Source organism: Myiozetetes cayanensis, unplaced genomic scaffold (assembly GCF_022539395.1).
Source record: "Myiozetetes cayanensis isolate MyiCay16 unplaced genomic scaffold, myiCay2020 scf4, whole genome shotgun sequence".
NCBI classification, from domain to species: domain Eukaryota; kingdom Metazoa; phylum Chordata; class Aves; order Passeriformes; family Tyrannidae; genus Myiozetetes; species Myiozetetes cayanensis.
In genome coordinates this window covers 8,440,997-8,457,009 of record NW_026087631.1, presented here as the reverse complement: position 1 = coordinate 8,457,009, position 16,013 = coordinate 8,440,997, and the positions used below count along the sequence as shown (strand labels likewise).

Below are 16,013 nucleotides of genomic sequence, written 5' to 3'. Positions count from 1 at the left end.
AGCCTGCCTTGTGTCCCATGGCAACTTCCCTCACAGCGCCGATACAGACACCTCGGCAAACCGCCTTTTTGGGAAACCCCACAAGATGTGCACGCATCTTCATGGGGATCCAGGCCACTGTAAAATACCCTGAGACTGCGGCTGGGAAAACTCCTTCCCGGGAGGAGTGCTGCAGCACTGGGACGGGGAGTGCAGGGGACTCCCAAGGCTCAGCCAGACCAAGTCACAGCCACTCATGCTTCTGGCAGGATGGCACCACTGCCAGCACTGCAGGGAACCTGTAGCTGCAAGCATGGGCACTTTATAAAAGCTACTTCTCGCAAACACCTATTGTATCAAAGTACCTACTAATCCCGTCTTTATTCCCTATCAATTTGCCCCACACCTCCAGTGACAGCCACCTTCCTACCTAGAGCAGCTTCAAGTCTGCCATCAGCCCAGGAGAGCTGCCTTCCAGTCTTATGGTGTCCATAGTGTTGATGTTGCTGCCACCTCTCCTTTCCCCTGTCTCACCTTTGACTCACTGTAAAACCCTATGAATTTGTCCTATAATAATTTTTTAAGAAATCTCCTAGAAAGTGTAATTCCCAAGCTTCCCTTTATCTTTGCTCTTCAGTCTCCACCAGCAGCCACAAACCAAGAGTGGAGAGGGTCACAGATTTATCAGAGGAGGGCAGTCCATCTGAATGCTTCTCCAGAGCCCCATACTTCCCAGACCTGGCGATGACCTTAATGTGAAAATGCCCGCAGTCTCCATGAGATGGCACCTGGTTTTTTTTTTGCATGGCTTGTCATACAGCTGACTTGGTTGGCACTGAAGTTCCATGTCCCATGGCATTCAGGAAAGATCTGCAGTTAGCCCTGGAAACGCTGCTCACAGCTGGGCCAAATGAAGAATACAAATGGATTCAGTGCATGCCTCGCTGAGGTGAGCAGGATTATGGTCCAGGTCACCGGCATCATCCCAGCTGTTGTCAGGAGAGAAAAGGACACTTAGAAATACCCACTTCCCACAAATGCCTGAGTTTCTTCAGGCTGAAGAAGCCTGACTGGTACCAGACCAGATAAACCCAGACACCAGTGCCTATGCCACCCGCTTACCATCCCCCTTCCTCAAGGGTGTGCCAGCTGAGAGCAGCTCACGAAGGGATCCACTGGTACCACCAAGCTTCTCTACTAAGGCCATATTGGTTTTGCACTCTGAGATACATAACCACTTATTTTTTATCCCATCTGGCTGCTCTCAGATCTAGCTTTGTGTGCACCAGCAGCTCATCCAAGGTGAGTGCTACAGTTCCTTCAGAACGCACTTGGCCATCAGGCGAGACAATAACGCAGCTTCTCAGCACATTTGTTTTCAGTGTATCAGTGACACCTTTTCACCTGTCTGTCGTGACACACTGCAGGAATGAAGTGTGTCACGCACCATGCAGCACTTTTCACAAGGCACTGTGTTTCACTAACGACACGCTGGCTCTCGAGGAAGTGGCTCAGCATGTTCGAACCATGCCTGCTCAGGTCACAACCTCCTGCCCTAGCCAACTTCTAACTTCACAGGGCAGGGAAATTCTCCTGTTTAAGAGTTCCAGTCCAATCTGAAAATATCAGCAAAGAACAAAAGAACACAAAAGGAAGATCCCAAGCTTTATGAAGGTCTAAAGTGGTGGTTTTTTCATTGCATGACTCTCCTTCACTTTTCTTGTCCAATACAAGCAGTACATGAGAATGTAGGCTCTTTCCACGTTTTGCCTGATGCACAACAACTGTGAGGACAAAGGATGAGTGTGGTGAAAACACAGAGATAAAAGATCCTTGCAACAAAATTCTTCCCAAATGGGGAAAGAGGAGTCTGGGAGTGGAAACCTTGGAGATAAGAATTTATTTTGGGATGGCAAAGAGGGTTCTCACATTTCTCTGATGAAACAAGAGCTCCTCAAAATGACCCAGGGTGAACACACTGTGAGATGAGAACAGGTAAAATATAACTTTGTAAAGTTAACAAAATACAGTGGAGACAGAATAAACAGAAAAGAGGTGATTTGAAAGTGCTTATTGTTCACAGCCTTGGGAAAGTAAGAGATCTGCTCTGTTTTAGTTGTTACAGTGTCATCTGTTTCCCCAGGTAATGAATGCTCAATTTCCACTTTACAAAATTCACCATGATCCACAAAACACGTCTAACAAAGTTGCATTCTCTTTTTTTGTTTCGAAAGTTATCCTGGGTGAGGTCCCAAGAATTACACATTCCATATCCACATTGCAAGGGAGGATAAGCTGGGCTTCTTCAGATACATCCTACGTGGTTTTGGCATTTATAATGAAACCGGAGTTCCAGTGAATTTCTAGGCTTTGCCCCTCTATTTAGAAAGACGGTCTGACACCCAATCTAAACTTACCTTTCTTCAATTCAAGCTTTTACATGCCTTATTTTATTTATATATAAAACAGTTAACAGTGACAACTTCAAAAATGTTCCCGTCCTTATCCTTCTTCTATTCAGACTAATTACAAATCCTACTATTTAAATCAGACTATCTAGACTTCCACTGTTCTTGCTTTCATCTGGTTCCTCTGTGAATAATCCACATCTTTCCTATGGGACAATGCCCTGCATGCAGGGTTCCAGTGGAGGCCTTTCTAACAGCTGTCAGAAGGGAAAAATCATGTGAAACTAACTCCACCACCTGCTGGATTCAGACACAGGCTATGGTCCTGGTGAAGTGCCATGCATTCTTGAAAGCAGAGAAACCATTCACAACCGCCCTGGAACACAGACTGCTGAAAAACTGCAGCTAAAAACTGTGCAGCATTCTGTGTGCTTACACAGCTTACACAGAGCAGCCTAATGCCTCCTGGGATCCACAGACTATCTACCAATTCTGCTATTTTGTGGTTCAAAAACTTCAGCAAACCCAAAGCGTTCACTGTTGTGAACAGTCAACACCTTCTGCACGTTTTTCAAAGCAGAGCACAAAACGTACTCCAAGAGCACTAGCAGGTCAATTAGCAAGTGTATCAGAGAATCTTAGGGGTTGGTCAGTGGGTGATCGAGTAACATTAAAAACAGGTGTAAAATCATAGTTCTGCAAACGAAACCACAGTATAAGGAGACAGCAGTAACAGCAGAGTACCTGTAGTGTAATGGACTAGTACTGGAGACACTGAGGAGAGGGTTTGTCCTGCAGAGTGGAATGGGGAGACACCTCCATGCAGCCTCTCTGGATACGGTGTATGAACTGAATGCAGCAACGTGTTAACTTTGGGTTTGGGTGTATGTTCCATGCAGGCACAAAACAATTCACCACATGGAGAGTGGTGCCCCTGGGTTTGCTCACCAGTTACACTGCACTCTGTTTTACCCATGTGAACTCCAGTACTGAGCTGTGAGACCGCTGGAATGTTGTACTTAACTTCTGATCTGGGCTTTTTAGCCACTGAAAACCAAGGATGGGAGGAGGCGTGTTCCAGAAGGGGTAGACAAGCTCAAAAACCATCTTGAGTGCAAATGAACTTCTGTCAAAGAGCAGATTCCCAGGCCTTAAAGGGTGCAAACACAGCATGGCTATTTCTCATGAAACCAAACTTCAAAATAGCTCAATCAAAACGCCCTGTGCCAATACAATGGCTTCTGACTTACAATGGCTACAGACTGCATGACTGAGAATGAGGGTGACATGTGCTCCTAGACACACAGGTAAACTCTCACTCCCTTCAGGAGCTCAGGGAAGTGCTTGTCTCATCCTAGTGTCCTCTGTCATTCAAATTTTCAGGCTTAGAATATATCGTATGCAGAGGGAAACTTCTGCATGGAAGTTTATCCTACAGTGGTTCACCCCCACAAGGATCCCCTCACCTGCATTCTTCACCTACTCTGCTGTGGCAGCTGAAGAAGAAGTTGATTAATATGGAAAAATATTAGTATCTTCATTGTTAATTTACCTCTCTCAACAAGTACACTTAAGATCTTGTCTCAAACCTCAGCATACTCAAATACGGAGAGGACCACGCTAAGTAGCAATTTGCATTAGATTAGCAGTTTGTTAGTTTACCACTGCCCACTGAATTCATTAGGGCTCTGCTATACCCTGCATACAGTCCAGGCAGAAGACACTCACCAGCCTCCCAAGAGGACTCCTTGCTGCTTAGCTCAGACCTTCTCCAGAACTGCACCAGAGTTAGACTAAGAGGTTGCAAAAGTCTTACATGCTTAAAATGTTTACTCAGAGTATTTGTATGCATTTTTCTCTCTCCCATCCTAATGTTACATGCACCTCACCATTCAGTCTTGGTTTCCTTTCTGTCCAGTCTCCCGTTCTCCTGCAAACAGCATCGTGGGCAGAATTTCTTGGTCCAGCTTGTGCACCACTAGAAATGTTATATAACCAAGGACAGCAGAAAAAATCCCGTTGCTGGCATTCACCGCATAAAGCTTTAATATGGTGCTTAACAATCTGAAGGAACTACGTCAAGCAAACTCAAATCTAGGCAGCAGACTACGAAAAATAACCACGTCTACACCTCCTCTAAATATTTCTAAGGCAAAAAATTAAGTAAGTTCTCAAGTAGTCCAAAAATATCATGTTCAGAGGACTTTAAACACCCATGCATGTGCTTATAAGACTCTGCTTGCTCCTGTCTCCAGGGAGCAGTCCTTGAAAGTTTCTCAGAAGCAAACATGAAAAGGAGCCATCAAAAAAGTGGGAAAGGAATGCTTCACATGTAGCAACTGGTGGGGTGAGAAGGGGAGAGGAGAATTCAGAGAAATGGTATCATTGCTAAAGAACAGCAAACAGACTAGTGAGCACACAAAGCGCAAACCCTTCCGTGAATATTAAGCTCCACAAATGCAGTATCTCAAACAAGGCACTACTCAATGCTTATGAAGTTAAGGAAGGGGAAAAGCTCACCAAAAATGCATGTCTCTGATAATAAATTCAGGAATATTGAGGACTACATCCATGATTCAGAAGTAATAAAAATATTTGTTAAAGGGAGGACTACCCAGTAAGTGGCTCTGAGCAATAATACGAGATTAAAAAAACCCTCCAAAATTAGGAAATGATCACAAGAACAAAATTCAACATTGTTTTATTGATAAATAACTTTTTAAATATTTTAACCTAAATATTCTATCATTACAATGGTAAACAACATGAAAATTTTCAAAAAATCAACTGAAGTCAACAGAAACCAAACTTGTTAAACAAACACAGATATTTCAGTTTTATCCCCATTATGTCTTCAAGGCCATGTAGTAGTTATATTTCTCTTCAAAGCCTGTTACTTATTTCATCACTAAGCAGCTACATTTCAGAAGTTGTGATTAATCACCCTTTGAAAATTCCACAAGACTTTGTGACACAAAATCATGAATCCACGTATCAATATGTGGAAGAGATGTGTCCACGAGAAAAGTCACTATTTTTCGATCCCAAGGGTTAGTGCTTTCATTAACTGCCTGTATCTGTGCCACAAAGGGTTTCTTCTCTACAAGATTCCGAAACACTATTGATGCCTCTTCTGACCACTGCTGGTTTTTCACTCCTAGGACAAATGTAAAGCAAAACAGAAGGTCATTTATAGACTAGATCAATCTGAATTATTAAGTTTATAAAGAAGTGGTGTGTGTTTAAATACTTGAGAAAACAAGTGCTAATGAATGCAACTTAAATCTAGAAAAGAAACACAAGCTCACTCACCTCCTACGCAAACAAGGTTAATTATTACACAGACTAGGACATTTATTTTTTCTTGAAGTCTAAAGATATGGAGAGTGAAAGGCACATGCACTGACTCACTGAGAAATTCAAAGTATATCAGCTGCCTTGCATGACCAGGGCATATCAGGAACCTTTTTTGAAAGTTCCCTTCGAAACAAAATTTCTTTGTCTTCAGCCCGAGAATGCTGAAATTATCTGCCCTGTTGGCCTTCCTTCAGATTAAGTTTTCTTCATCTCACAGCAGCATCAGCTACTAAAACATCAACCAAACCTTCAAGTCCCAAAATTTCTGCAGAGCGCAGAAACGAATTAAAATGCTGCCTAAATGCCTCACAACTGCTCTTATTTTTTTTTTTTTTTCAGAGCAAAGTCAAAGTCAGAGCAAAGCAAAGTCTCAAAATCCCACAAAGTCAAGTCTGCTAGAACATAAACAGGTTTTTAAATATGGCTAGAAAGAAGTGGTTCATGCAGATTTGGGATTCAGTCTCCCCAGGCTACTGCCACTGCACAACATTTAGACACAGGGGTTCAAATATCATGCAGAAATACACAAAAAAACAGCTTGTGGGTAAAAGAAGCAGAACAGCAAAGTGACAATACTTTGCTTCTACTATTAGCAGCAGCTTGCCACTAATAGGACAACACAGGAACACAGCTGCCTGCAGATTACAGAAGGAATTAGAAGCCAATAGTTAATCAACACTTAAGAAGGGGTGATTAATGCTAGGAAAGGCTGCTGTGGAAGCAAATGGGATTTTACAAGGGAACAAACCAGAGACTAAGAGGTGGGAGACGTGAAAACAGAGAGAAAGAAGTGAAAGAATAGCAAGACAATAGTTACCGGTCTTCCAGGCTCAGCTGGCCTGCTTTGACAATATGAAGCATCTCAGAGGCAAACTTAACTAGCTACCTGGGGGACTCTGCGAAGCAGGAAAAGTGGATGGCTTGCAGGCTGGCTCAGCTGGATCCTGTACTACCCCAGAAGACAGACACAGCTAGAAATCAGCTTCATTACAGCACTGCACTCCCAGGACCCAGCCTGTCGGTAACACACCCATCATCACTAGTCACACTGAGGCCACACAGGAAAACAGATCCACAGAAGGAAAACCAGGATCAGAGCACCAACCCTGTGGCCTGTCACTTCCAACAGGCACATTCTGTGACTGAAATCTAGACTAGTGCTGACCAAACAGTGGCAGAAAGCAGGAACTAACTCCAACAAGATGCATATATCCGAAAGTGACACAGAAATGAAAGAAAAATTTGGAAAAGACAGCAAGAAGAGATCAAGTTTTTTTTTTTTTGTTTAAATTGTCTCAGATGTATGCATACTCTCTATGCCTCATATTCTCAAAGAAATTAATCTTACTTAAGCTTATTAAAAGCCCTCACTTCTCTTGTAGAGTCTTTTGTTTGCCTGAAAAAACCCAATATATTTCAGGTAATTTTGGATTCCAAATATACACTGGAAAATTCAAAATTTTATGTAAACTAGGATAATCAGAACATTTGATTCTTATCAACAGATACATCATAACTTTCATACCACACAATTGCCTATGTTAAAGCAACCAAAAACCCATTTAGTTCTGATTACCGTGTGCTTTGCATACTAGATATCACACAGATGGAACGACAAATTTCATGACAATAAAAAGCAGCTGCTGTGAATGTTAAGCTGAATGTTTAAGTAACCTTCATTTTCAGCACATGATAATGAGAAGTGCTTCATTAAATGAAACACACAAATAACAAAACAGAATTGTCAAGAAGAAAGGCAGAGCTACTTTGATGACACAAACATGTATAGGTTAAGCATGTTTCTCCAAGCAGGTACAATTAAAAAAAACAATTATACCACTAACCTTTGATTTTGTCCACTTTACATTTTCTGTTCATTTGGTATCCCCACTGATGCAAGACCTTAGCAAAAATTGCTTGCTACCTACCTGCAAGCTGAGCTGTTATAGCTTGGAAAGGCAGTCTTCTAAACGCATCCGTGAGTGGCTGTACTTTCCGAATGCTGACAAACTCATGTTTGCCATAGTCCAGCTCATACACTGACAAGAAACCGTTCCTAAGGATTCCTTTCACTATGACCCTGTACCACCTAAGAAGGGGGAGAACAAGAACAGACAACTTGAATTCACATTCACACACTGTCAAGGCACTGGAAAAATAATACACAACCAAAACATCTTAACCATGTCTGAGGCTTCTCAGATCTGGATTTAGCTGAATAAAAGTCAACTATTCCAACTACAGTCTGGAAGGAGGAAGGGACTGCAACCTCATTTACTCCCTTAATCTCTCAGATATCATTGGACATCTGCCACCTGGTTAACAATGCGGACTAAGCAAAGCTAGGCTTGCCTAGCTTAGCAGAGTTAAGCTTGCTTTCAAAGATTTTGTTTTTAAGTAATTTAAGTATCTACTTACTCATCTCCAATTTTAGCTGCATACAGCTTGTTTTTTTCAATATTCACAGGTTTCTCTTCTGCCCTGCTGTAGTACAAGATCATTTCTTCCATCAGGGCGTACAGATTGTTGAGGTCATTCCAAGGCTGGACAATGAAGTGACCTGGATGGCAGGCCACCGACACATAGATATCCATGAGCTCGCCAGGCTTTGGCAAGGGTAGAGGAGGAGGCATATAGATGGTAGACACTGCACTGCTGGGTTCTCTGGCTGAATCAGACAAACTCTTCTCTGGCTTCCCACCAGTTAACTGCAGAGCTGAAACACCGTCACCCATAGCTTTCGTGGAGCTAGTCCCACTGGGCGTAACGCTTAAGAAAACATCTTTCTGATGCTTCCACAAGTCTGCATTTTTGATCTGTCTATTGATACTTCGATCCACGTCTGGAAAATTCTCTGGAGCAAATAAGTAAACGTGTGCAATTCCCTTTGAACCATCCTGTTTAATCACCTTGGAACACAAAATACAGTTTAATATCCAGTTAGTAACTGTTAAACGCAAATCTGACTTTGTAATGAAGACTAAAGCGGCAACAGTTCATTGCATTTATGCACAGAAGTATTTTTAAGATTCTCCCAAAAACATTAAAGAAGTTGTGGATAGTAGACCAATCACAGCAGATAAAAAGAGCATTTGCAGCTATTCCACTCATGTAAAGCAAGTACAAAGCTTGAACTGAGCTTTGTTCTGCCCAACAGGTTCAATCCCAATACTGGTTTATACAATTCTAGTTTTCAGAAGAACAGTAGCCAGTGTCCATACAGATCTAAACAACTATTAAATATTCCCACATGATCCTTCAAAATATCTTCCTGCCATTACGGGAAGTGAAGCCTACTAAATTAAGGATGGGAAAAAAATAAAGACAAACAAAGCTTCCAGGTTTGTATCATGCATAATTTTCAAGAACCAACATAAAAATATTTCCTAGTCAACAACAGATATGCTAGCATTATTAATAGTAAAGCACTGAAATTTTAATTTGAGAAAGTAAGTAACATTTTAGAGATTATTCCATTGATGCTCCTAGCCAGGAATAAAAACTTTCCACAATTAAAGCACACATCTGCTGTCTACTATTTAATCCAGCAAAAATTAGCACCAAACACAAACTCTCTTGGAAGAGGACGTTTAGAAGAGCCAGATGTAACAGGCATTAAGTCTCAGACCAAAGCAAGAAAAAAGTTAAGGAAAGCTACAAAGCACTTCTTCAAAGTGCTCTGACAGTATCTGGAATAAAATTTTTGAGGAAATTAGTTTTGTTTAGTCTGTAGTTAGAAATGGATTTCCTTAAGAAGGGTATTTTCAGTTAACTGAACTGGCTAGGATACAGTGCAAATGGAAATAATTTTATCTCAAAGATAAAAATTCTAAGTATACAAAGCACATACGAAATCAAACTTGATTAGAAAAAGTAAACAAAAAAATAAAGCTGCTTTCAAAAGAGCAGAAGGAGAAAAAGCTATGCTCATAAGAGGCATAAAAGTAATTCAAGATTAACTCAAAAGTTGCATATTTTTATGTGCTGAAATGTGAACAACTGTGTTTCTTTCTTATCAGCTGGTAAAATAACTCTGGCTGCATATTTGGACTTGGACAGTAGAATGTGAAAAGCTGCTGTGAAAGTTGCTAAACCCTTGTGGGGAAAGGAGAAGATGCTAAAACGCTTAGGCAAGTAAGTTTTATGTCAAATGTCCTAAGAAAAGGACTCAGTATAGAATTTATGTCCAATAGCTGGTTTTAAACTTGTACAATTCTGTAACAAAAATCAATTTGGTGAGTTTTTAAATTTCTTAAAGTTGTTCTTCCAACGCTCTCTTCCCACGCCTATGGATTTCAAGTCCCATAGGCATTTTGACTATTTACCTTCATGCTAAATTCAGGGCAATTCATTACAGCGTCTCTCAGCCACAGTACAGCATCTGGAGTCCACATGCCAGTGTTAGGAGGCAGATCTGCCAGGCAGCATTTTACAGCCTAAGAACAGAATTAAGTACACAAGGTGTAATCTAGAAATACGAAAACTAGTCCACAAGTCCCAGTTCACAGGACAATGCTGGCAGACTCAACAATGTATGATACACAGAACGGGACGGGGCCAACATGCAAAACCAGTGCCATCAAACATACACAACATACTGTCCATACACAGGACTGCACTGCGATTTATTTCAGAGATGCACAATGAAATACACTGCAATGCTGAATGCTACGAAACAAAACAAAATTTCATTACATAAAACTTGAAATAGCAGCACTACAGACACTGGCAAGAGAACTAATATAGGTTAGGCTACAACACATCTTTATACCTGAGGAGGTATTGCAATTACTTCTCTCAGGAACTGTGGTGGGATTTCTCTGAGCTCTGATAGTTTCACAGTTGCAACTGTTCCAGTATCCATGAACTGCACATCCAGTGCCCGTCTAGTGTGAATAATTTTTATCTGAAAGAAGAAACCAAGAGCATAATTTTGAGGTTTAAAACCTCACTGACACACACTATAAAATGTTTCATGGAAACCAAAAATTCAGACTGAACTGAACAAAAAGAAAGGGACATTTCTACGTGGGGAAACTGTAGCTGTTTTTTTGAATACTTCTTACCTCTACACGTGCCCATTTTCCTTTGGAAGGAAACAAGCAGATTTTGCCACAGAAAGGTAGCAACACATTGAAGTCGGAAGTCTGCTGCAAATACAAAACCAGAAATAAAAAAGTGTGGAGCTATTACTATCTGGCACTCGACTAACCATTTCAAAAGCCACACAAGACATAAATGTTTCTGAGAAGCAAAAACGCTGTGTCAAATACGAAGTCTCTTTCCAGACTCAGAAACATTTCTCATCACGTTGTTTTAAGCTTCCCCAATTTGCAAACCTTTAAGTCCAAGCTCTGTATCTTACAGGGAAACTGATAGAATGCAAAGCGTCAGGGGGAAAAAGCAACACTTGGAAACACAGTATATGAAATCACCAACCATTACTTTACTGTGAAAAGCAAGAGCAGTTTAGAGCTGTGACAGAAAACTGAAGAAGCTCCTAGCTTATATTCTAAATCATACAATTTCTTGAGATATTTAGCAACCCAAATCTACTACTGACTCAAATGGAAGTCTCATGGGGGTGACATTCACCATGATAATCCTAAATAACGTAACAAGACAATGTCCATGCTATAAAAAGCATGAAGAAACTCTATATGAAGAGCCATCAACACCTTATTTTGTTTAAATGCCCAGGCAAAATAAAAGAAAAATAACCCTCAAGATTAGCTGCAAAGTCAAGATTGCTTCTTTTACCCTTTGAACAAAAGAATCTGAAGACCAGTGTCTCTCTTTGATGGCAACAAGAACATAACACGTAGTCTTTCCCAAAAATAAAAACTTTTGAGATACCTGTCTGGCTGCCTTTCTTTGTGTTGCTAAACTTTTCAGGGTTCTATACACTTTCTTTCAGTGTTTAGCTTGCTTGAAACTGAATCTTGATAACTGAAACATGTTTAACACAAAATATTTCCAGATGATTCCACAACAGGTCTAAAGCTTAACTTGTACACCTAAAGAAACACTTTCAACGCAGTAGTGTCACAAGCAGCAGTTCTAAAAGGACCTTCAAGGATCTGCATTACATGATTTGATTCTGTAAGGCTCAGCTGAATTATCAACAAATTAGACTCTCTCAAGATCTCTTTGCCATAAATTGAGTCTAGTGAGGATTGCTGCATGTGTCTGTAAATGGCTGGTGGAACATCAGACTTCTTTGCCACACGCCCTTTTTAAAGCAACTTAAGCCTTCAGAAAACCCCTGCTACACACCACTTCTTGTTGATATCAACCACAACATTCGAAATCTAAGGGTGCAAGGGGACAAGTGACGCAGCATATCAGATCGAAGCCACTGAATTTCCAGGTGAAAGGCAGGCTAAAAAGAACACACTTCGGTCTTTAGATTTTGGTCTAAAGTGCTTTTATTGCCGCTTTGCACAATGTGCTGTGGGCCAGGCTGTTTATGCACCTCAACTCCATCACCTGAGTAAAATTTCCAGCAAAAAACCAAAACGGCAGTATCTCCCCAGGCTTTATACCAACCTGCAGCAGCTTCCATTGGCAGCTTCCCATTAAGAGCCACATCGTTGCTACTCTAACTATTAAAGGAAAGTTATAAGTAGTTACTGAAGCCTTAGAGACTGCCTGTGAACAAGAAAGCATCAAAAGACACTGTTCGTGCTGAAAGATGCACCCCAAAAAGCCCCAAACGAGGAAGGGAATTTATAGCCTTTTAGAATAGTCTGTGGCTACCAAAGAAACTTGAACTTATGTGCAAGGAAAGTGATTGGTACATTCTGAGGAAAGGCTACATGACTTCACCACTTCCCTCACCACAGAACCTACCTTGTAACCAAAGTAGTCTTCTACTTTCTGCAAGACTTCTGAGAGTCTAGACAAGCCTTTGGATGGCACTTGGCAATACAGGCTTCCATCAGAGAAAACACTGGTTACTCTGACATTTGTATATAGTGCATCTACCTGCAACAGTAAGATTTTGACACGAAAGGCGACAAAAAAACACTTAGCAAATTTCTGAGTACTGTTTTTTGTCCATCTAAGACTTCAGCAGTCAATGATTTTTAATGAATTAAGAAGGAAGCAGGACAATGGTACCTGCAGGTGCAGTTCAAGGGACTTGTCATGCAATGCCTTCAGACAAGTAGCATTGATGTTGATATCGTCTTCTCCAGATGTGTCATAGAGAACAAGAAGAGGAATATCACTTTTTTCCAGTATTTCCACAGCAAATATCTTGAAGCATGTCTGTGATTCCACAGTCTTTATTAGGACAGGATCATCACAGAAGGCTTCAAGCCCTGTAAGACACACCATATTTTTATGGATCACTGTATTCAAAGGGAAAAACCACAGGAATATTTCCAAGAATCAGGATGAAGCAAAGAAAAGCTGTACTGCACCCCTACCTAAATTCTACTTAATTTCTGCCTTTTTAACACAGAGAGCCATCTTTGGGGGTGGGGCAGAATAGAAAGGACCCTCTTTAGAAAGGGTTGAGACAAAATTGTAGAGAACAAAGGAATGTATCAAAAACCAACCAAACTAAAAAGCCAAGCTCATTCATGGCAATTTTACACATTAAAAATAAAATATTCTTAAAAACTTAGAAAGGCCTACCAGTTTTAGAAAGGTAAATAAATTCCAGCAGAGCCCAGGAAGTCTGCAGGTATGCAAGTATTGAAACGGAAAAGAGCCCTTTAAAATAACTAAATAGGTCCATATTTAGAAATATTGCCTGACCTGGCCACAAGAGATGTGTCTCATTTTTGGAAAAGATGTTGTGTTAGTACATTGTTTCACACAACACTAAATGTTTCCTCTTATTTCTTTAGGCTCACATACATAAAAGGGACAAAGACATCCAAGTGCAGAAACAACTAAGCTCCACTACATAGATACTGGATATAACTGTCTTCTAATACCAAGGGTTCTTTATAAAACCCTTCTTCACATCCTTTCTTCCTCCCTTTTCTTTCTTTCCATGTCTACCTGTGTCTGTTTAGATTAGCTGTGCTGGACAAAATCTATCATACACAGAGTTATTACAAACGAGGATCAAAACTCCCAGACTCGCAGATGCTTCAATCCATAAATTGTGCAACAGTAAGCTGTACAGTCAGCACTGCCCTTCTCTTACCTGCCAGTTTACACTTTACAGCTTGGAAAGGAAGCAAACTGAACTGTTTCTGTAGTTTGTAAACACTGTTGCTTTCAACAAACTCAGTGAAGCCATGATCAACATAGCGTACCTGAAAATGGAAAAGGAAATAAAGGCATAAGATCATCAACATCATTGTAAATATGTTTTCTTGAGTCTGGGGAAAATGTATTCAGTTATCACATTCTCTGTGCAGCCACAGGAAAGTTACATTTTGCTCATTTACTAGAATATTAGACCATTAATTTAATATTTATCTTACTGCTTGAATGTTCAGAGTTTTCATAAAGTTTTGAAAGTGTTGAAAGGTCACATACCACTTAGGTGCCATTATAAGCTTTGTCTACTGTTTTTACAGCATTATGAGAATCATTTTGATTAATGCTTGTCTTAACTTTGATACAAATACCACGGTCAGTGCAGGAAACCATTACGGAAACTGCTGACTGGCAGTAAATAACTGGAGCTAAAGTAAGAGAAAGAAGGCTTTACAGGACTTTGTACAACTTTTTTTCTAAACTCTATCATGCAAAACGTCTGCTTACCAAATACTGAAAGGAGGTCTGAACACTGTGTCAGAGGATAATCAGCAAATGATGCAATAAAGCAATAGCCTTCTTTTGGCTGGTAGCTCTAGCTAGGGAGAAATTAGAGGCAAGCATGGCACCTATGTTCTTGCCACTTCTCTAAACTCAAAAGTCTTTCAAACCCAAGTTCTGACACTCTCCAACAAGCTCTAGCTGAAGGGTATCATATTAACTTCCAGAAAATCCTCAGTTCCAACACACGTGCTATTCAAGCATTTATGAAACGGTTCAACTTTATAAGTATGTTAACAAGACCTGGATAAAAAGTCACACAACTGGGGGAAGAAACAAACAAACAAAAAAACATAAAAGTGTATAATCAGTGTTTGACGAGGCAAGAAATAACTGAGAAGTTTTAAACTTCTTTTAAACTTCTAATATATGTTCCAGTTTCACTGCAGATAGTAAGAAGAGTCTGATTGGCCCAGGGAAAGTTTAACAGAGGAATCAAATAATCTCAGTGGGGTTTAATTAAAATGCATTCTACATGTAACTCCCAGAATACCAGGCCTAGAAGGGAAAAATATAACCTTCTCATTTTTTCACTATTTAATGCATGTTAGAAATATTTCAGTACAAGACCCCAAAAAGCTCTAACAGCAAGTGAATTCTGTCCTTCCCTTTCCCTTCCTCTGTCCCACTTCAAATAGTGGTAATACAGTGTTCCTCCCATCAGAGGTACATTTTCAGTACCTAAGTGCTATAGGGTCCAGCCCCATATAAAATTCAAAACAAAACACCCAAACTCAAATTATTTATGGAAAAAAACCTGATAGACCATTGAATTCTGGCCATCACTCAACTTCAGAAAAGTCTTAATTTCGCACATAACTGAAGACAGAAAGCAGTTCAGGGCAAGAAGAGAGAGAATGCTAGCGTAGCATATTTAAGAATGAACCAGGTATCTAAAATGTGAGATTGTTTCAATTCTTTCTCCGCGTGCCAAAAGAGGTAATTACTTGCCTTTATTCTGTTGTCTTCTAGAGAAATTATTTGAGCACGCACCCAGGCGTCTTCCTCGGCATGTACTGCAACAACTTGCCCAACACTCAGAGACTGAGCTGGTGACACTGTACTGTTCTGACTATAGTATGCTTTCATCTCCTCCTCCATTTGTTCCTGGGCAGAAGAATAATCTTTGCCCACATACCTACAGTATTTTCAAAAAAAAAAAACAACCCAAAACAAAACAAAAACCAACACAAGAGTTAGGATGCAACTTCAAAAAAGCTGAATAAAAAAACATAAGAACATTTCCATGCATATATGAACCTATGAGTAAATTATGGATGCGTACATTTTCTAAGCACACTAGTATTCAAACTCTTTTCCCACTAACAGGGCTATAGAAAAAGAAAGTCACTCTGTCATTAACAAACATTATCTTAATCTGATTTTCACTAAGGTTGATCCAAAACAACACAACTAAAATATTTTTTAAAATCAGCTGTTAAATCAGGTGCTGTTTACTCTCCCCCTCCAGATCAATCAGCATTA

The 16,013-nt window shown here is 40.3% G+C and overlaps 1 protein-coding gene across 8 annotated transcripts in view; it reads right to left on the bottom strand.

Annotated features, from left to right (window-relative positions):
• Positions 1 to 5,102: 5,102 nt before the first annotated feature.
• TDRD7 (tudor domain containing 7) overlaps positions 5,103 to 16,013 on the bottom strand; it is a 43,222-nt gene continuing 32,311 nt past the window's right edge. For 6 of the 8 annotated variants that reach the window (XM_050330000.1, XM_050329995.1, XM_050329994.1 and 3 more), the window contains 10 exons: positions 15,480 to 15,666; positions 13,909 to 14,020; positions 12,867 to 13,069; positions 12,597 to 12,731; positions 10,811 to 10,894; positions 10,516 to 10,650; positions 10,070 to 10,180; positions 8,163 to 8,653; positions 7,673 to 7,833; positions 5,104 to 5,544 (listed from right to left, as the gene is read on the bottom strand). In XM_050330000.1, the coding sequence (XP_050185957.1) occupies positions 5,324 to 5,544; positions 7,673 to 7,833; positions 8,163 to 8,653; positions 10,070 to 10,180; positions 10,516 to 10,650; positions 10,811 to 10,894; positions 12,597 to 12,731; positions 12,867 to 13,069; positions 13,909 to 14,020; positions 15,480 to 15,666 (1,840 nt within the window). In that variant the 3' untranslated portion in view covers positions 5,104 to 5,323. Of the gene's footprint in view, positions 5,545 to 7,672; positions 7,834 to 8,162; positions 8,654 to 10,069; positions 10,181 to 10,515; positions 10,651 to 10,810; positions 10,895 to 12,596; positions 12,732 to 12,866; positions 13,070 to 13,908; positions 14,021 to 15,479; positions 15,667 to 16,013 lie in introns of all 8 variants that reach the window. The other 2 variants (XM_050329998.1, XM_050329999.1) reach the window with 2 other exon arrangements.